This window comes from Sceloporus occidentalis, unplaced genomic scaffold (assembly GCF_023333645.1).
Source record: "Sceloporus occidentalis isolate IW3139 unplaced genomic scaffold, rSceOcc1.0.p SCAF_73, whole genome shotgun sequence".
NCBI lineage: Eukaryota > Metazoa > Chordata > Lepidosauria > Squamata > Phrynosomatidae > Sceloporus > Sceloporus occidentalis.
The window spans coordinates 1,024,166-1,046,625 of NW_028317053.1; the positions used below are offsets into that span (position 1 = coordinate 1,024,166).

A 22,460-nucleotide genomic window follows, 5' to 3' on the forward strand; every position below is an offset into this window, starting at 1 on the left:
TCCCTGACCATTTTGAGTCTTAGACTGGCAAGGCAGTTTGCAGTAAAAGCAGTATATTTACAAGAGCTATAAGGTTATAATTATTGAAAAGTTAATATTTGTTGTAGTGTGTTGATATATTATGATAAGCTTTTTGAAATTGAATATATTAAAACTGTTTTTTTATGACAGGTTTTGAACAATTGATGACACCACAAGAAAAGGACAAACTCTATGCAGCAATTGGTTATAGTGAAACAGCTGTTGATCCAACATTGCCCAAAACGGTGGGTTTAATTTAATTGCCATATATACTTGTGTGTAAGTCAACCTCATCTATAAGTCGAGGTCAGGTTTTGGGGCCAAAATTATGGATTTTTATATGACCCAAGGGTACAGTTTAGGGGCATGTAACAAAGGATGTAAAGGACGAAGCAAGGGCATCAGCAAAGCACCCGTCACCACCCACACTCTCTCTCCTTGCAAATGCAGTGAGACTTTTGAATCTATCTAGCAAACAAGCAGCGAACACACACACTCATACAAAAAACCCACACCCTTTCCTTGCAAATCCAGCAAGACTTTTGAATCTCTCTAGCAAACCAGCAACACAGCACACACACAAAAACACATCCCCTTTCCTTGCAAATCCAGCATTTTGAATCTGTCTAGCAAAGCAGCAACAAACACACACACACACACACACACACACACGCAAAAACACAGTCCCTTTCCTTGCAAATCCAGCAGGACTTTTGAATCTCTAGCAAACCAGCAACACACACACACATACAAAAACACACCTTTTTTCCTGGCAAATCTAGCAGGACTTTTGAATCACAGTCTGTTTTCTTGCCTGGGCAGCGCTACCAAAGTAAGGAAAATGGAGTGGTGGGCAGCACTTCTTTTAGGAACTTTCTGAGCAGGATTACCATATTGACTTGTATATAAATTGACCCAGTATTTTGGGGCCAGTGTTTTGGCATAGTTTTTTTTTTACTTATAGATGAGTATATATGGTAATAGTATAGGTCAACAAGCATTTAACTTTACCTGAAGAACTGTTATTTTGCAAAAGGAAATTATAGCTGGTACAGTGATTATCAACTTTTGAAATCTGAATGATCAATACATCAGTAAGGTATGATGTTGGGTAGAATTTAGAAGCAACATAGCTAATATTTTATGTATTATTGGTGGCATTCAAAAATGTCATGTGTTTTTAATGTGTGCAGTCTGGAAGACCTTTCTTTCCTTTCCACTTAACTGGAAAAAGGAGAAGAAAGCTGCAGGCAAATTCTTAAGGTGTCCTGCAGCATTGCTTCAAATTATATGAAGGAGAGAGGGAGTATATTCAACCTTTTACAGCTCTGGGCCTACATTTGTATGATAAAGCCTAGGGTGAATCAACCAAATTTTACACTAGCAAGAGTTTATATTGCATCCTTACATTCTCAATGAAATTTGATTTTTTTTTTTAAGTTGGCAAAAAAAAATATATCATTATATCAGGCAAGAAACAGCAGGCCTCTGCCTGCCAAGTTGAAGAGCCCTCCCCCCGACCTCCATCTTGAGGGGAGAGAAGCGGGCAAGAAACAGCAGGCCTCTGCCTGCCAAGTTGAAGAGCCCTCCCCCCGACCTCCATCTTGAGGGGAGAGAAGCGGGCAAGAAACAGCAGGCCTCTGCCTGCCAAGTTGAAGAGCCCTCCCCCCGACCTCCGTCTTGAGGGGAGAGAAGCGGGCAAGAAACAGCAGGCCTCTGCCTGCCAAGTTGAAGAGCCCTCCCCCCGACCTCCGTCTTGAGGGGAGAGAAGCGGGCAAGAAACAGCAGGCCTCTGCCTGCCAAGTTGAAGAGCCCTCCCCCCGACCTCCATCTTGAGGGGAGAGAAGCGGGCAAGAAACAACAGGCCTCCGCCTGCCAAGTTGAAGAGCCCTCCCCCCGACCTCCATCTTGAGGGGAGAGAAGCGGGCAAGAAACAACAGGCCTCCGCCTGCCAAGTTGAAGAGCCCTCCCCCCGACCTCCATCTTGAGGGGAGAGAAGCGGGCAAGAAACAACAGGCCTCCGCCTGCCAAGTTGAAGAGCCCTCCCCCCGACCTCCGTCTTGAGGGGAGAGAAGCGGGCAAGAAACAGCAGGCCTCTGCCTGCCAAGTTGAAGAGCCCTCCCCCCGACCTCCATCTTGAGGGGAGAGAAGCGGGCAAGAAACAACAGGCCTCCGCCTGCCAAGTTGAAGAGCCCTCGCCCCGACCTCCATCTTGAGGGGAGAGAAGCAGGCAAGAAACAGCAGGCCTCCGCCTGCCAAGTTGAAGAGCCCTCCCCCCGACCTCCATCTTGAGGGGAGAGAAGCAGGCAAGAAACAGCAGGCCTCCGCCTGCCAAGTTGAAGAGCCCTCCCCCCGACCTCCATCTTGAGGGGAGAGAAGCAGGCAAGAAACAGCAGGCCTCCGCCTGCCAAGTTGAAGAGCCCTCCCCCCGACCTCCATCTTGAGGGGAGAGAAGCAGAGGTTTTTTTTTGTTACTTGCTTTGTTTTGTATATGCATATGTATGCTGTAAACCGCTTTGATCTAGGAAAAGCGGTATACAAATAAATCATATTATGTTAGAAACAATCAAACTTTAATGCAGTTCTGATAAGCGTATATGCCAGCTGAGTCATGTATTTTCCTCTGATTCTTCCTATGTAACAAATACCTGCATTGTGAGCTGAATTTTGTTTAAATTCGGCTTGCACTTTGATCTTAATTGTAGTGTTTGAACTAGACCTCAGAGTTAGGTGAATTATTTTGGTTTTTTTTCTTTCATTCATCAGTTTCCCTTTCTGTTTATGCTTGTCTGCTTTCCTGTATGTGAACCTATTTTTTAAAAACTCCTGGTTGTTGAAAACATTAACAGGTATAATTATTTTATTAGTCAACTAACATCAAGAAATATGTTATAATGTATGTTGTTGCATGTTAAGTAGAGTTGGACTACCTCTCTTCCATTTCATGCTCAGCATAATTTGTGTGGACAAAAGCTCCCCAAAAAGATGTGATTTCAGGATGGGGGACCAAAGTGTCACAAATTGTTTTGAGAGTGGTGAAGGGTGTTTTTGAATTAAAAAGAAACCCAAAATGCCTTCTTCTGCAGCAATGTCAGCTTCCTCCCTCCAGCCTTGCCCTTTAACTTTTGGAAACTGCTTGTTGCTACTGAAATGAAATGTAGCTCTAGCCTTGCTGTGCTTCTTACTCACAGAACGTTCATGATGGATTTGCTTAGTTATGTTTTGTAAAGATACTTTTCTTCTCATGATACTTTCCCCTTAATTATACAGTATGAAGCTATGAAGCTTTATGTAAAACTATTAAGCATGAAAATACTGATAAGGGAAATGAAGGAAAAACCTGCACTGATAGAAATTGCCTTAATTGATCTGCGTACAACAGTAACGCAACGGCCTGGCGCTGAAGCAATAAGGTTAGTTTTTATGTGTTCGTGCTTATTCCTTGAAACATGTAAACAGCATACAAAATTTGATAATACTTTGGATTTCAAAACTAGATTTTAATATTTTCTGACTTCATAGTGAGTTGTAAGATGACATAATATTTGGAAGATGTTACTGTTTCAGTTGGATGCATACTCCAGTCTCATAGCTTCTTACCATAGTTGTTTGCAAGTTGAGTATAAGAAACCAGAAGCTTCTGACAGCTAGCCTCCAGGACATTCTTCCTCAGCACCAGCACTCTTGTTTTTTCAGAAGGCCATGCAAGCTAGTCCTTAGATATTCTTTGGGTTTCCACACCCTTCTGGCATTTTGTTGCTCATTTGTGTGATTTACATTTATTTATTTAGAGTATTTATTCTTTATCCTTCAGCTAAGATGCTCCCAGAGTGGCCAACAAATTAGGGTCTGCTACCATATGCATTGATCTTTGATTCTTGTTTCTCTTTATCTGAGACTAGTTGAAGCCTGTCTTATAGCTAGACCAAGTCCCCAAGAACCAAACTAGACATAAAATTAAACATGTGATTACATTTTATGTTTCTGTTTTTTGTTTCTTAAGTGCCCAGGGGGCAGTGAGATTTAGAAAGAAGGAACATTTTTATCCTTTACTGTTTCTTGGAGTTCCAGTGAAAAACATATCTTCCTCCTGAAGTATCTGTTATCCTCTGGAGGGAAGCTTCCATTGGGGCTAAAGAAAAAATGTCATATTTTGTTTGGCCTATGTTTTCATATGAATTATACTAAAGGTTGTTGGAAAGTTATTTCACACGCGTTAGAGCTTTGTGTCAACTGGGTATTATCCATTTGAACAGATAAAACAGTTTCCCCATCTTGTATTCCCAGGAGTTTTAGAGACCTAAAACACATGAACATATTAAAATTTATTAATATGTTTTAAAACCAAGTAACACTAGGATGAATACTCCTAGAATTGCTTTAATATGCATGCCAAATTTCAGATACATATCCTCTTTAATTAAGTAACAGTCCTGGACCAATATGCAGGTCTCTGGCAAGTTTCCAGGATAGAACAAAATAGTTGTACCAAATGGACACAAATATGATGCCAGTCCCTGGCATGCTGGAAAAAATATTTCTATTCCTGTCTCATACCAAAGAAGTAATGCCCATGACTACTTGTTAACCGAGATATACTTGTAATTCTGTTGATTAAGTAAAGGGTTTAAGCAGGCAGTAGATACTCTCAAGGCTTTCTTTCAGTTGTAGTACTGATATAATGGATATTGTTTAAATATACACAGAATTGCAGTTAACTGAGGACTCAAGACCTGATTGATGGCACCAATGTCCACATCCAAAAGAACTTTTCCTTGGTAATCCGATACTAAAAACGAAAATTAAGGCAAATCAAAATTATGATTGGCAAGATAAATGCTTTTATATGTTACCCACTACATATATTAATTAGTGGAGTATAAAGTAAAACTTTTAATGAACAAAATAATCATTTTTGAACAATAGAATTATGTTTGTCTGTGTTCTCAAACAATGTTTGTAATTCATACAGATTTGAGTCAAGTGTAAGTGCATTTGAAGTGCAGGGCATGACTCAAGGAAAAACAGTACCCCACTTGCTGTCCTCAAATACAGTCCACTCAAAGCAGAATACATCACTCTTTACCATCATGTTTGAGACCAATCCATTAGATGAAACTGCCAATCAGAAGCTAAGAATAGAATCACAGCCTTTGGAAATAATATATGATGCAGTAAGTAGAAAACTTATATTTTAAAAGTTTTTAAAGTGAAATATTTTAATTAAATAAATTAAATATTCATAGATGATATACTTCCCTGTCATTTTGCACTTTTTTCAGATGACTGTGAATAGCTTAGTGGATTTTTTCCGACCCCCAAGTAATGTTCATTTAGAGCAACTGACCTCAGCAACTTTAACAAAATTAGAAGAATTTCGGGAAAAGACGGCTACAGGTAAGTTTGGATAATTTTTGAAAAACATTTTTGAAAGACAATAAATTATTGTGCTAACTTTGGACATCATAGTGTACACAATTCCCTCTGTATGGAGATTAAGGGACTGGACAGATAGGGGGAAAGGAGTGGACAGAGGCCGCCCCTTTATCCCCTGCATCGTTGCCGTGGCGACCGCATGTCACGACAACGATGCGCTCAGATAAAGGAGCTGCAAAACACGACTCCTTTTTTCTGCTGCTGCCAAGGCACCATTAGTGCCCTGGAGTGGTGTGGTGGCGTCCATTGTGCACTGCACCATTTAGACGCGGCACAGCATTGGCACACACACCAAAATGGTGCTGGGAGAGCGTGATAGGGCTCGGGAGCATGGGGACGCTCCACTCTCCCGAGCCCTTAAATCGGCCCAAGAACGGTGCTCTTTGCCCACCTGTATCGGGCCTAAATTTGCATGAAATGGTGGTATGTGAAAAGGTCTGCATTTTTAATATGTTACTTCATATTGGCATGTGCCCCTGTGTAATGGAATTCTCTTAAACTCTGTAGCTTTTATTTGGCTTAAATTTGTTCCATAATAAATTTATTTGGTTATAGTTGTGTTATGATCATTATTGCAATTATTTTCATTCTAATGTTTTTCCAGGGCTAGTGTATGTTATAGAAACGCAAAAGATTCTAGATTTAAAAATAAATCTAATGGCTTCCTATATCATTGTTCCACAAAATGGATTCTATGAATCAACAGCAAACAAATTACTTTTGGATCTTGGTCATTTAAAGGTAAAACCCTCAAATACCAATATAATACCTAATGCAGAAATAGTAAAGCACCATATTCTGTAATTCATTTTAGCCTTTTAATTTAATCTGTTTTTCATGCAAAATTATATTTTACTACTGTTTATGTTTCTGAATGTTTCCATATCATAAAATATTTAACACTGGAAATATATCTCCTTGGAAATAGAGAAATCTTTCACACAATTGAAGCAGATAAACATTTGATACCCTAGGGCTAACCAATTTCATAGTGGAATAATTTTTTATAGGCCAGGGTCCACTTTGGTAAATGCATCTGACAAAGTTGTTTGTGGACCCTAAAAATCTATAACATGAATAATGTGTTAGTCTTATGAGTAACAAAAGGCTTGTATTTGTTACAACAGATTTAAAATGGTTATCCTACTAGAATTTTTCTTAGTGGTTATTGTTTCGGATTAGTAATCAGAAGCATAATGTGTGTTTAGTAAGCATATTAGTAGTTCATCATTCTTCCTAAACTTTCCCTTTCTAGTCTATACAGAGAATTAAAGATAAAATATTTCATTAGATCATTTAAAAAATCTGTAAAAGTATTGTCTTTTCATTTTCTTACCATATGGTTTCAAAATGTTCTTTATCTGCAATGAATACTTGAGTATGTTATTTAATATGTTGTGACAGCTTATTAAAATCATTTTTCTCTTTTTAAGATGACTAGTAAAAGTCGTTCTACCTTGGAAGATATCAAAGTTGGTGAAAGTGCTCTTGAAGATATTATGTCAAGAGCATATGATAAGTTTGATATTCAGCTCAGTAGCATACAACTCCTTTATAGCAGACATGGTAAGTATGGATACAGATTGATTGTACATAAATTTTAAAAAGCAGGGCAGTATTAATAGTTTTCTTCAAATTGATTCTAACACCATGTTATTTGACACTGGATACTTGTCGCAGGCTGTGTGATGCGTGTTTCTTTGTTTAAGTGTTAAACTTAAAAGCATGTGTACCCATACAACCTAAAAGAGAAAACAGTAATAGTGACAAGATATGTAAGCACAATGAATTCAATTGCTGGCGAACCTGATAAATTTATGAAGGCATTAAACACAGATGACAGCATGGAGGAACCGAAGCACAGATGTCTTCCATCACTAGAACTGCAAAATCAAACCAAACATCAGATAGTTCAGAGAGAGATAAACCATCTGCTGCAAAATGGAGCTATAGAGTGGGTGCCATATTCCCAAAGATGCAAGGGAGTGTATTCCAGCCTATTCACTGTACCCAAGAGTAATAGCCCATACAGGCCACTTCTGGATCACAAGTATCTGAATGGATTTGTGAAATATCAGAGGTTCAAAATGGAAACATTACAAACCATCAGGGACATTCTTGGAATGGCAGTGGAACAATCCACCACATGAGGATTTTCCCCCTGTGCCAACCGATTTGGTTTCAGTACCAGAATTATCAGTTCAAGGCTCTCTTGTTTGGTCTTGCATCAGCACAGAGTGTTCACCAAAGTACTAGTACCAATGGTAGCACATCATTAAGAAAAGGTGATTCAATTGTTCCCTTATTTGGACGATATCCTTTTGAAATTGGGATGTAGGCTACAAACATTACATACACTGTAAGCATGCTACAAACATTACAAACACTGTAAGCATATGGTTTCTTAATATAGTGGGTCCTTGCATTATGCAGGGGATCCGTTCCGGACCCACCCACCCCCAATGTAAGGCAAAAAGCACATATGCTCACGCCCCTTTGGATATAATGGAGCTCGTATGTGTGCCTTGGCCGTGCGGCGTGTGTGCTATTCTTTCATTTGCTGTTTGGCTTCAGCGTAAGCTGAAAGCCGTCTATAGCGAGCCCGCATATGGTGCAGGCTCACTGTACATCATAAGAAAAGTCATCTCAAGCCCACACAGTTTCTGTCCCTTTGGGAAGTTCATTTAGATACAACCAAGAGCCAGCATGGTGTAGTGGTTTGAGCATTGGACTATGACTCTCGAGACAGGGTTCAAATCCCACCTTGTTCATGTAAACCCACTGGGTGACCTTGGGCAATTCATGCACTCTTAGCCTCAGAAGATGGCAGTGGCAACCTCCTTCTGAAGAAACTTGCAGAGAGAAGCCCATGATAGAGTTGAAAATGACTTGAAGGCACAGATACAACCAAGAGCTGTATGTTTCTCTCCCAAGAGAGAGTACTAAATGTCAGGAAAGGACTGAAGATATAAAAACCGAGAAAACGGAAGAATTACTAGTATTACTGAGATCCACAATTCAGATAGCACCTTGGGCCTGGCTACATACCAGAATGCTGAAGCAAATTCTGAGGCCTTATCTATAGCAACCAAACATTGCTGTCAAGTGAAGATTACAGAGGATTTGAAGGAAGATTCAAAGTGGTGGATGATCAAAGATCATTTGAACAGGGTGTACCATTTGTACCACAAGAGAGTATAATCATAACAACAAATGTGAGCCCAACTGGTTGGGGAGCACACTGTGAGGGGAAGTCCATCCAAGGCACATGGTCTGGCATGGATTTGAAACACAGTTTAAATTTCTTAGAGCTGAAATCTGTAAGGTTGGCACTTCTCAAATTTGTAAACATAATCAGAGGTCGAAATGTGCAAAAATGATGAACAATATGACAATGAAGCCATACATTTTGAAACAAGAGGAATCAAGATGTGTACAGAAGAGAAGTCAATCAGATTTACATTGGATGGAACAAGTAATGGAGTCTCTATCGGTAGTGTACCTCAAGGGCTCTGAACACAGAAACCGATTTTCTGAGCATAAAAAAGATCCGTTATATAGAGTAGTCTCTGAATTCAGAAGTATTCAGCCAGCTAAACAACAAATTAGATGCATTCAAGGTACATTTGTTCACCCCTGGAACCAAGAAATTTTCCCTTAGACAGAAGCAGAGGCTTGGAACAACATGATTTAGTATTGGATTGGCCTCAAGGACTTATGTATGCCTTTCCTCCAGTTCCAGTTATTTCGAGAGTGCTGGCAAAAATATGGAAAGAAAGAGCAACAGTTGTGTTAATAACACCATACTAGCCAAGGAGGTCTTTGTTTCTGCTGTTATTTCACCTGTCAGTAAGACATTGCCAGCACGTATCAAACAGGTTAAGGTTACTCCATAAAGGACCAATACTGCACAACAATCCAGGATGGATGAAACTAACGGCATGGACATTGAAATGAGACATTTGATTCAACAAATATATGCAGATGCCGTTGTGGAGACCTTGCTAAGATTCACAAAAGTATTGCTTACGTAGAATATGCAATGTTATGTGGAAAGTATTTGTTACCTGATGTCGCTCACATGTTGATATAAGCCAGGTAAAAGTCAGTAATATTCTGAAGTTTCTTAAGGAAGGAATTGAGAAAGGATTAAGACTGTATGCTAAAGAGGCAGGTGGCAGCTTTAACAGTTGTGTTTAAGCTATAGAGGTTGGCCCTATCCTCACATCCGCATGTATGGAGGTTCTTCAGGAGCAACTTTGTAAGCCCTACCAATTGTACAAAGATTTCTAACATGGAATCTTAATTTAGTTCTGAATAAGTTAACACAGTTGCTTTTTTGTGGGTTTTTGCTACCCACAAAAACTATGGATGCTGGCTATGAAAGCCTTCGACTTAACACAGTTGCCTTTTGAGCTGTTGAGAGAAGCCCCATTGAGATTACTTACTTTTAAAGTCTCTGACAGCCATAACTTCAGCAAGGTGCTTATAGGAATTATTGGCTTTATCAATATATCCCTCCTTGTGTAAGTGGGATTAAGAAAAACTAACCTTGATGTTGAATCCATCATTCCTGCCCAAATACAGATTGAGCAAAGGACTATTAAAATCCATTAGTTTACCAAGTTTTTGCCCAAATGCAATTAATGACTTAGAGAGGAAATGGAATACATTGGATGTGAGGCATGCAGTGAAAGCATATAACTAAATCTAAGGAAAACAGAGGAGTTACTTTTCTAGTTTAATCCTAGGTCTTTAGGTAATAAAGTTTCTAAGGGGCTGTACAGATGAGAAGAAAGGGGCGGCCTCTGGATCTAGCCACAGAAGCCGCAGGGACTAGGCAACGATCCGCCCCCAAAAGGAGCTGTGTGGTGATGTCTCTTGTGCACTGCCCTGTTTGGGTGCAGGGCACAAGGCATGTCATCGGTGTGTGTGGTGTGTGGATGCGCGCGCACCCAAAATGGCACTGGGAGAGTGCAAAGCATGCAGACCCTCCATTCTCTCAAGCCCTAATTTTGGCCCCAGGCCACTGCAAAGTGGTGGTCTGTTCCAGGTCTAAGTTGCTTTTGGCACCGTGGCTTGAAAACATGTATTATTCTATGCTATGATTTGCCAAAGATCTCAGGACCACAAAAATGTATGGTCACATTCAATGTGTTCCATGTTGACCAGCATAGGGCCTTCCTAGGGTCCACCAAAGGTTGTATCAGCATCATTGGAGGATATCTATAATGCAGCTGGTTGGAAAGCACATTTAACAATTATAAGGCATTACAAAATCAATAAATATAATTCAACACAGTCTGCTTTTGGGTGGACTTTGCTACAATTTGTAAGATTGTTAGGGTAGCCTTTTCCCTTCCTGAAGTGGGGTAGCTTGGATACATCCCAAATTTGTGGATTGCTTATCCATGCCATTTAGAGAATGAGAGATGGGTACTTACCATGAAGATTCATTTTTGGATGGCTTAGATAAGGAGTTCTCCCCCACTTGGCTGCATTTATATAATATTAATTAGAATTATAAACAAATGAATGAATAAATATGAATAAATGAATAAATACATTAGACATATAAAACTAGCAAATTTGACATTAGATATTTAGCAGGCTTTGAAAAGAAACTGAACTAAAAGCTCAGGAGTCAACTGTATTAACAGAAAAGAATCTAAGGCCTGTTACAGACCGCTTAAAAGCGGCAGTCTGCCGACGCTGCTGGTTGCTCCGCGAGGGAGCCGCAGCAGCCAATCGCGCACTCACGACGTCATAAGCGCCGCGTGACGTGCGGACTCTATGTGTCCGACACATAATAATGGCGGTGCCTGTGTGTATAGGGCGCCGCCATTATTACACCCCCGTCATGTGATAGGGGTGAGGCCGGTGTGGACGCTAGGTCCCCGGCCAACCCCTATCACGTGATGGGGGCTCCTCAAGAGCCCGTGTGTAACGGGCCTAAGGCCTGTTACAGACTGCCAAAATAAAGCTGCTTTGGGTCTCTTTGGAGGTATGCTGTTCAAATGATGCATGCATCCTAAGAATCCGGAAGCTGCACCAAATCTGCACTCCAGTGCTTAGGAATGGAGTGTGGCTTTGGCGTGACCTCCGGACTCTTAGGACCCATGCATCATTTAAATAGCATACCTCCAAAGAGACCCGAAGCAGCTTTATTTTGGCAGTCTGTAACAGGCCTAAGACTCTGAGACTCCTGTAACATTTGCTGGCATGAGGGAAATAACCCAACTTTGTGGATTGCTCATCTGAGCCATCCAAGAATGAATCCTCAGTAAGTACCAATCTTATTTCTACCATGGCACTCTGGGCCTCCCAGTTGATGAGATCCCCCTCCCCCTCAAATGCCCTCTAAGAGTGTGTGCAAGGCATTTCTACCATGTTTTAAATGTGGGCCTCTAGGTCAGTTGAGCCCCAAGAGAGTCCTTTTTTGAAACAGAAGTTGACTTTCTGTTGCTAAAAAAAGACTTCTTCTTTGTGGGTATCTCACACAAAGATTCCCTGGCGGCTTATATGGCTTCCTAGACTTGCACAGTTGCCCACCCCTACTCTAAATGCACTTGTGCCACTGGAGCTCAGGACAGGATTATGCTGCCCTTTTTGATTTAAAAGCTGTATGGGTTTCCATGCTTGAAAGGTCCAGAAAAACATAGAATATGAAAGGGGTATGCATTTGCCTTCTTTGTATAGTAATTAGTTAATACTTTTAAAATGTTTCTTGTAACATTTTTTTCTTATGTTTAGATGAAAGTTGGGTGGAGGCCCGTAGTCTACGATCATCATCTCAACATATTTTGCAGCCTTTGGATGTTAAAATGGAACTAAGCAGAGCAATGGTTGTAACGGATGTAAGAATGCCCAAGTAAGATAATTTTATATGAATGTTTACATTTGGTTTAGTGAGAATCACAGTGATTGCTTCCTGTGATATCCCACTTTTGAGACCAAATATTAGTATGGCTATTCACTTTTGTAATACGTGGCATTTGCCACTTTGTCGGGTTCGACTGTAGGGGCAGCGATCATCTCTGTTACTAAGCTGAAGGAGCGAGAATTGTCAAAGACGACTCGGTGGTCATGTGGCTAGCATGACTACACAGAATGCTGTTACCTTACCACCAAAGTGGGGAGTACCTACCCTTACTCCAAATCATGTATGAATATCAAATAATCACAATCAAGAACTTATACTTGGGATTCCACTGTTTTCCTTGTGATAACTGTCTTTCTTTGCTTTTTTCTGTGCTGAAACTGGTTATCTAGGCATAGAAGACTCCTCCTTCTTCATTCCTTAGTTTACTTGATTGGGGAGTGATCTTGTCAAAAGGTCATGTATTCAATGCCTATCTTTTCCATGTGCTTGTTTATTTTGTCAGGGAACTCTAAGCCATAATGAGACATGACTTACTTTTGAGAGGTCTTTATCCCATTGTTTTTATTATGTTTTCATGAAATTATTTTGGTGTTGATATTTGATATATTTTTAATGAGCTGACCTGAAAAAACTTGTGTTGAAAGATGGAATATCAATTTATCAGTTAATAAATTGGTTAAGCTCCTAGTACACAGCAGTAGTTATTCTATGGTTTGTTTTCTCCTGTAATAGGTACAAAATATTTGGTGAACTACCATTACTGTTTTTCAACATCTCAGATGAGAAATTGAAATGTATTCTGGAACTTATTGATAGTATTCCTAAACCTGAAAGTCCTCCTGACATCTCTTCTTCACAACCTTCCAAGGCAAGTTTGGGGGTTGGAATGAGGGCCTCCCAACTCTATGATTCTGAAAGTGTGATTGAATTGTGAGAAATATTCCTTTGCTATACTATAACTTCAGCACAACCTCATTAAAATTATTTTTTGGACAATATGGTCCCCCCATTGTTCTCTGCAAAAAGAATAGTAAAATGTGGAGGGAATAGTGTTGTTCAGCATTACTGGAACTTCCCTTGTTGCTGTAATGCACTAACTAAATGAAACTGTCTTTCAAATGTTTCATAATACACTCAGATTTTTTATTCACGGATTCAAGCATCTGTGGCTTGAAAATATTTTGTAAAAAGGTATAAATTCCAAATAGCAAACTTTGATTTTCCATTTTCTATAAGGGACACCATTTTCCTATGCCATTATATTTAATGGGACTTGAGCATCCACGGATTTTATTATCCACAGAAGAACCAAACGCCAATAAGAACCACTGTATTCTTGTATATTTCTGATAATACCTCATTGAAATCTGTTGTCTTTTTTGCAGATACTGTATGCTGTCTTCATGGGTCTTATTAGAGATCTCTGTAACTCATATGTATGGGTTTCTGCATTTGTGCATCCCATTTTTGGCTACTTATTGAATTGTTACATACTCCTAAGTAAATGTTACAGTCAGCTAGCTGTATACAATAAAGCTATAGATTACAATATTTCCCTGTGCTGGGGTAGGAAAAAATAGTACATTTTTGTTCTGCTTGCTTTTTATTTTTCCATCCTGAAGGTCATTGGAACTTGTTTGACTTCATCTCTTTTGAAAATGCATATTTTTGTGAATATTCTCTAAGGTACACATTAATTTACATGTGTTTCCTTTTCACCTTTTTTTTACTAGTAGTTCCTCTTATGCAGTGCATTTCATAAAAAGCGTGATTTTCAGTAATATATGCAGTTTGCTATAATGTGTGCACCTATGAACTCGGAAACTATCACAAAATTTGAGAATTTGAAACAGAGTATCTGAAGGATGACATTCTCCTATATGAACCTACCTCCTCATTAAGCCCTCTTATCTGTTCTATCTCTTCTTCTTGTTTAGACTATAGAGAGAAGATTATCTTGGTCCCTCATGCTTAACATTTCATGTAGTGCTGAAGAATTCTATGTTTAGACATACCTTTGGTCTTTGACTTTTTATTGATTTATTTATTTTCTTCAGCTGGTTTCATTTAATTATTTTTGCTGATTGGTTTTATTTTTGTTATTTCCTGGTTGCTGTTTTTAACAAGGGTGTTCATGTCTTATATTTTATTTTAATTAATTGTTCAAATGGTTGAAATTTGATTTGTTTGCTGACATGAATTATCAGGAAAAATTGATTATATTTGTTAAATTTATAAAATAAATTTGTGTAAATTTACAGCGCTTTATAAATAAAGGTTAATAATAATAATAAATGAATAAAATATATTATTCATATATACACTTAAATTAAAGAACAGTTGCATATTGCCTTCTTTTTCAGCTTCAAGTATCTTCATTGCTAGCAACACCCCAAATGTCAGTCTCTGTGCTTCCACTTCTAGAACACCATTCTGGAGCAGGATCAAGTGGTAAATATTTTCTTCATTTTTTAATGAAAAATCAAATGATTTCATTTCAGAAAATCGTGATGATCTCCTAGGCTAGGGCCTGTTTAGGACTTAATGCTGATGAGTAATCATCTTCTCTGACATCACTACTTCCATGTTTGATGCATAATTCACTATTCGATTAAAGAGTGTGAGGTACTAAGAGTCAACATGTGCATCGGCTCACCATGAACCATCTATTTTAGTTGATTTTCTGTTTTTCTTTTCTTGGCAAAATAGGTTGTTTGCTGCTTATTTGTTTGCAATTCCCATACATAAAAAAGAGCGTGTGAATTAACTTGGAAAGAAGTTCTGCTTTGTTACGGGGCAGCAGACTGGAGAGCTTGCTTAGAATAGTTTTACATGGAAAGAATACAACCCCCTTTAATCAAATAGTGATGTTGACATAAAAACCTGGAAGTAGCGATGTCTCAGATGCTGCAGTAAGCTGCTGCTTGTACAGCAATCAACTCAAATGTGTCACACAAATACATTTATAGTTATGTCAGTGTAATTTTGGATTCTCAACATGTGTTTAGATGAAAATGAAAACTTATTATAACAGTCAATATTCAAACTATTATAACTTTTAGAATCTGAAGATGAATTTTATGATGCCCCAAGTAGTCCTGTGGAAGACTTGCCATTTTTTGAAGCACCTCTGGGTTCCTTGAGTAGGAGGGGCAGTGTCCGAAAAAATGCAGCAAGACGAGAATCTTTGAAGAATATGATTGATTTCCAACTAAGATTTGAAATATCTGAGGTAATGTGTGTGTTTTATCTTCTTCCATAGAAGACCTATTTGCATTTCTGTTCATAACTGGTCTTAAAAAATCTGCTTTCCCCCCTTCATGTACATTAAACCTGTTACCATTATAGTTACCATTATTGTTTCACTCCAACAAATAATATAACCATTTTTGTTTGTCCTCACCATTCTTTCCATAGTGCATGCGACTATCCAGAGTATAGACTTTTAATAATAATTTCATTATAATATTTTCAGTCCTAAGTCTTGGGCCTAAAATTTGATCAGATGGAAGTCACTCACACAGCGGGGCTTCCCACTGCCTCCTTCCATCAATCTGTCCCTCAACCCTGCAAAAGTTTCTTCTGATGGGCATGAAACTTCAAGAGTGTTATGCCTAGATGTCATGAAAAGAAGAAACGAGTGAAAATTGGGCAGAGACAAAATGCACAAAATAGACACTTAGGAGATATTTTTATGGGGTGTAAATGGTCGTGGTAGTAATCAGGGTCAGGAAAGGCTCAGACATTGTTAAACTTAGAGATATATTGATAATAAGGGTTTTATACATTTTTACTTAATGTATTTTATTATATACCTGGAGAGTTTTTACTGGATGACAACGTAGAAATTATCTAATAACATTTACATAACGAGACATTACAATAGTGATACTGGATTATATATATATATAACTATATTAGTAGTTAATGAGTTTAATATTTTGAAGTCTGCTAGTGTTACTAGGGGGAATGCATGAATTTAGACAATTTTGGTCAATAATCTAATACTCTGAGTTTTGTTTATATTGATAGTACAGTGGGACCTCGGTATCCATGGGGGGTGAGTTCCAGACCACCCACAGATACCAAAATCTATGGATGCTCAAGTTCCTACCTGCCTCCCGTCGTCTTCCTCTTCCTCCTCCTCTTCCTCTCCCTACTCCTTCTCAAGCCAGTCCTCCTTGTCATCCTCCTCCTCCTCGCAGTCGCTCCCACCATCCAAGAAGAACGGCTTCTGGTGGTGGCAGCAAAGCCCGCCATAGCCCCACATATAGCTGCTACAATCCTGAAAAAGCTGCTCTTCTTGGGCAGCAGGAGTGATTGCAAAGGGGAGGAGCAGGTCTGATAGGAGGAGGTAGAGGAGGAGGATAACAAAAATGACAACAAGGACTGAGAGGAGGAGGAGGAGGAGGACAACGATGAGGACTGGGAGGAGGAGGAGGAAAGTGGTGGTTGCAGCAGCAGCTGCAACAGCACCGAGTAAGACTTTATTGGGGACAACCAAGGGCTTGCCATCCACGGATGCTGGGATCCACAGATAAGGAGGGCCCGCTGTAGTACTCTAGGGTTCCAGATACTTTTTCAAACTTGAAACCGGATTAAACAAGTTTTGATGTTGGAAATGCCAGGGATTAAGCCAGTATGTTTGGGGCATTAAAAGTGACCAGCACTTTAAATCTTTTCTGGAAATACACACTGGCAACTGATGCAATTATATGCTGTGGTTGCAATTAGGCCGCTGTATTCTGCACCAGGAAAAGTTTCTGACACATATTTAATACAACCCTACTTAGATCACATTACAGTAATCTAATTTCAATGCAACTAGAGCCTTAGCAACTAGCAAATGCCACTTTCTCCAGGTAAAGATGTCCTGGCAAAATAGTGCTAAAGGTGATAAAAGGCATCTTTGTCACCAGTGTCACCAAAGCATCCACTGATAGTGATGTTCAATTAAACTCCTATGCTATCTATCTTGTCCTTCAGAAGGAGTGCAATTCTATCCCTTGAGGTCCCTTCAAACTCTGTGGTTCTCTGAATAAATTTCTTAGTTTGTTTTCTTTTAAAGGGTAATTTAGAGTCGGAGCAGACCGGCAGCTTCAGCCGGCTTCAAGCTGGCTTGGGGGCATTGTATTTACATGTGCCACTTCCTGATGTCTCCCGGATGTTGTGCCAGCAATTACTCGTGGCCGGCTTTGGAGTGACATGGGGGTGTGGTGTTTAGATGCCACATGTCCCCAAGCCAGCTAAAGCAGTGATGGGGCAGCTTCAATCCACCCCCAAATAGGAGCAGCTTTCTGCTGCTCCTATTTGGGCCGGATCCTGTCCCGATTGGGGATGCAGTGTATGGCTGCTGTGGCCCCAGTCCAGCTTCGTCAGTGGTGGCTTGAAGCCGCCCCTTTGTGGTGGTCTGTTTCTCCCCTCTGTTTTCTATAGATTGTAACATAATTTTGCCATTATGTGGATTCTTGAGGGAGCTGCCAGGAATCTGGAGAGTTAAAGCTTATTGTAGTCATTTGTTTCTTTGTGTTCCTGCACAGTAGCAGGAGATAATTTTCTCTTCACATCCTCATACAAAAATGGTCCTTAACAGTAATACAACTGATTAGTCATTGGCTTTTAAACTTTGTCTTGTATCTTATTTAAACTATATTTCAACTTAAAATGTAACCTGCCTTGGATCTAATATAAGATAAAGGTGGGATATAAATGCAATAAAATGCAATGCAGTAAAGTAAATGTGCCCTGCCCCGGGCACCATTCTCCTATATATTGCAAGTTATTTTTTGTGAAGGATTTTATTTCCTGAAAAGTAGCGTATACATAGTTCAAATAATGGATGCATTGTTGAACAATTATTGCATACATTATTTAATTTCCATCGGAATTAAAACAAGCAATAGTTATTCATCCATGAGGGAGCTCAAATCAGTGATCCCTCAAGGTGCGATTCTGTCCCCAATGCTGTTTAACATTTACATGATGCCACTGGGAGAAATCATCTGGAGACATGGGGTGCGGTGTTATCAGTACTGCTGCTGCAGTAACTAAGGATGGCATCTCTCCTCTGGATGCCTGCCTTGGGTCGGTAATGGGCGGGATGAGGGAAAACAAACTCAAGCTGAATCCAGAGAAAACGGAGGTACTTGCGATAGGCACCCCAAATCTGGGGAAGGAGTTTTGTCAACTAGTCTTGGACGGGGTCACATTTCCCCTAAAGGATGAAGTTCGCAGTTTGGGAGTACTCCTGAATTCATCTTTACAACGGTCATCTCAATTAGATGTGATGGCCAGGAGTGCTTGTTACCAACTTTGGTTGATACGCCAACTGCATCCCTACCTGGACAAAAAAGACCTTGAAGAAGTAGTACTTGCACTGGTTATCTCTTGGGAAGATTTTATTAGAATACCATAAGCCCAGGTTAACGTCAACTTCCCATAGATCGTTTGCGGCCGCAGCCCCCAAACTATGGAACAGCCTACCGGAAGAGATCTGTCTTATCACCACCTTTGATGCCTTTAAGAAGGCACTTAACACTGATCTCTTCCGGTGGGTTTATCCATCCAACCTTTTATAAGAGATCTTTAAGATAAAATGCTTCACTTCTGGTTATGATGTATGTTTTCTAGATGTTTTAGATGCTCTAGATGTTTTAGCTATTTCATTGTACTAATAATAATGTCAGTGTTTTATTGAATGTGTTTTATATCTGTACCTTTATTTTATTGATGCAGTCCCGCCTCGATCCACAGGGAGAGGTGGGAAAATACAAATTATTATTATTATTATTATTATTATTATTATTATTATTATTGTAGATGTAGTTAACCATGCCATTTTTTTGTTCATAGGTATTTCTTCAAGTGTGCCGTCTTGCAGAAGGTGTTGAAAAGCCAATCATTCAACTAGAGATTTTCAAATTAGGCACTGAACTTAAGCTAAGGACATATGATATGACTGCAATGGCTTTTCTTAGCGAAATTGGCTTATTATGTCCAGAATATATGGGTAAGCATTTATTTAAGAATGTATACCCATACCTCTACCCTTAGGCTTGCAATCTAGACAAGTTATGACACAAAGGAAGGGTGAGTAATGGGGTGAAAGCAGTTCCTGGCGCAATAGAGGTGTGCCTGGCTACCACTTCTTTAGAGGCCAGAACACTGTCAGCTGGAATCTGGTCTCTTACCAGCCACTGGGACCCAGGCATCTTGGACACTTGAGTGTTCTTCCTCAGAGGCCTGAGCAGATTTACATCTGTTTTAAAATAACAGTTTACTGATGGAAAACTTCAGTGTATAGGACAGTTATAGGACTGGGGGAGAATTCATTTTGTAGAGGTATAGCAAAGTGATGGTCTGCACTCTTTTTAAAAAATAAAGAAATTTCATATCTAGATTTTTATAAATGTTGTAGCTTGACTACCATTTATGCATATACAAAAAGTTGGGAGAACATACATTCTTAATACCCCTCACTGAGGCTTGGCAGGAGAGCTGAATACCAGTAGATATAAAGTGAATTATAACAGCTTTTATTGCTGTTTATTGAATGTACCATCTTCAGCTGAACTTTGACATTACAGTATTATATTCTGTTACAGTCAGCCCTCCTTATCCAAGGATTTTTTATCCACTGATTAAACCATCTATGGCTTGAAAATATTAAAAATATATATAAATTCCAAAAGCAAACATTGATTTGCCATTTTATATAAGGAACACCATTTTATTGTGCCCTTTTATTTAATGGAACTTGAGCATCCACAGATTTTGGTATCCATGGGGGATCCTTGAACCAAACCTGAGGTTTACTGCGTTTGAAACATTTAATCTGTACACAGATCAAAGGAGAGGTGAATTACTTATCTGTAGACACTAGAGTCTATGTCTTCTGGCATCTGAATATGTTAAGAGCAGTATCTGCTTCATCTTAGGTGAAACTTGGATGGAAGGAAATCACCATGGGCTGGCTGAAAGACCAATCCCCAATTATTGGGTTATTCCCTCATGCCAGCAGATAGAGGAAGGAGACCCAAAGTTCTGAATCTGTTTGGCCCATTTGCTCTCACATCTCCTTCAGTTTTAAACTTCCTGCTTTGCAACTTTTAATTTTTGCTCTCCTCAGCTTTCTAAAATCTTTCTAAGTTTCCCACTAAAGGTAATATAAACAATGGCTACTGATTTATCAATGAAAAAACAAAGAATACATGACTTTGATGGCAAAAGGGAGAAGTCTCATTTGTCTTCTGAGAAAAAGAAAAGACCACCAGAGGATGAGATGGTTTTAAAAGTCTCCCCCAAAACTGCACTTACAGTAGTCAATGAGAATGAAGAAAATGTCCACAGCTCTGTAAAAGTTCAGTTGTCCGTTGAGAGATGAGCCTCTAAAACCACAGCAGAAATAGCTTTAAAGGAAAAAAAAAATTTGTCCAGTGAGCCAGAAGGGCATGTTTTGAGTGTGGTAAGACTCAAGGAAATAGTTTCAGGTAAAGTTAGTAAGCCTTAAAAAAGTAGAAGTAGAAGGGGGGAAAATTAATGGAAAAACTTGCTCCAAAATAGCAATGTGTGGAAGTTTTCAACCCAGTTCTGGCTTCCAGGTGCCATCTTGGTTTGCTTGATTCTAAGTTCAGAGCTGAGGCAAGACAGTTTATGGTCCAATTGGAGAAGACCACTCATTTGAATGTGCAATCCCTTGCAGGAGAAAAAGGGAGTGTTTTATATTCAAGCTGCAAGATGAGTTGCAGTGAGCAATTTCTGCACTAACAGCTCAGTGTTATTAAAGGTAAGACATAGGTACAGAAAGTCAGGACCAGTTGTGCTGTCTCTTGTACATCAGCACAAGTGAATGCTTCAACCTCTCAAAAACTACAAAGCCCAGGATTCTGTAGAATGGAGCCGTGGATGTTAAAGTAGTGTCCAACTGCATTATTTCTACAGTATAGATGCACCATTAGTTATTTAACAAGGAATCAGTAAGTACAGAGGGGATACAGGAAGAAGGTCAGAACCAGTTAATTAATTCTTGACATGTTGGTTTCATCAAAACCAAAAAGTTTAGGAAAAACTATACATGTAATTTATTCCATTTATTCATAAATGTGAGAAGTAAAATTATCTCAACTGATGGAGAAGATTTGTCAGATTCAGGTTCTCAGTATGAAGAACACATAGTAATCATAGACAGGGACAGTGCTGATTCCAGACTCAGAAACTATTACAAAGGGTTGAAAAACAAGCAGAGCTATAAAAGTATTCTTAAGATGTACTAGTAAAATTAGGAATAGGCACAGATCAAAGTTTAATTAAGGAGGAAATTAAACAGTCACAAAGGAACAGTTAGGTAGCAGCAGTGATACAGAAGTTGGCATATCAGACATTTCAGATACCAAAGCCAGAAATACTTAAGGATTTAATAGAGTCAAAACTATCTTAAAAATTTAAATGGTTTATTGGGTACAGTCAAAAATTAAATACATATGAAAAAGACTTGGTGGACCATTTATCATTTCTGTTAGTTGATGGTCTGATCTCTGCTTTGCTTTCTCTTGCTGTTCTTCCTCAAGAAGGCGATAGAACATTGAAGGGTGTGGATGAAAAAAGGATAACAGCTGCCCTTAGAAATGCACATGAGACAGCAGTGTTATCCATCAGGGAATCAGTAGCTGTATCAGTGTTTGCAGGGGCAGGTACGCTCTGAGTATAGAAGGTATCAGAGTCAGAATATTTCTGTATGTACAACATGCAGAATAATGCAAATTGGACAGAGTACTACAGTTCATAGTGGACACTGGATATGATTCTATAGCATTTACAACTAGATCAGTAATGGCAACAACAATAGGCAGAAGGTCATTGTGGTTAAAGAATTAGGAGGCAAACCAAAAGTCTGTGGCCAATTAGATAAACACTCCTTTTAAGGAAAAATTTCTATTTGGTCAAAAAGCTTTAGAAACAGCATTATTAGAAGCGAAGGTTAAAAACAATAGCCATTACTTACAATCCAAAAGAGAAAGATGGAAAGATATTTTAGAAATGAAAACTATTTCTTTTGAAGAGGATGGGGATTTCAATTGCAAAGAGGTTTCAGAAACTTTAGACCGTAATGGAGCAAATTAAA

At 39.2% G+C, this 22,460-nt stretch overlaps 1 protein-coding gene across 7 annotated transcripts in view; it reads left to right on the plus strand.

Annotated features, from left to right (window-relative positions):
• LOC149286012 (intermembrane lipid transfer protein VPS13A-like) overlaps positions 1–22,460 on the plus strand; it is a 207,055-nt gene that overhangs the window by 60,193 nt on the left and 124,402 nt on the right. For all 7 annotated transcript variants that reach the window (XR_016277743.1, XM_089494507.1, XM_089494508.1 and 4 more), the window contains 11 exons: positions 172–266; positions 3,292–3,434; positions 4,994–5,195; positions 5,304–5,418; positions 6,062–6,198; positions 6,891–7,023; positions 12,211–12,328; positions 13,073–13,208; positions 14,704–14,791; positions 15,403–15,572; positions 19,193–19,349. Coding sequence is in view for 6 of the 7 variants with exons in the window: in XM_089494507.1 (XP_089350633.1) it covers positions 172–266; positions 3,292–3,434; positions 4,994–5,195; positions 5,304–5,418; positions 6,062–6,198; positions 6,891–7,023; positions 12,211–12,328; positions 13,073–13,208; positions 14,704–14,791; positions 15,403–15,572; positions 19,193–19,349 (1,494 nt within the window). In the remaining variant the exon portion in view is untranslated. The remainder of the gene's footprint in view (positions 1–171; positions 267–3,291; positions 3,435–4,993; positions 5,196–5,303; positions 5,419–6,061; positions 6,199–6,890; positions 7,024–12,210; positions 12,329–13,072; positions 13,209–14,703; positions 14,792–15,402; positions 15,573–19,192; positions 19,350–22,460) is intronic.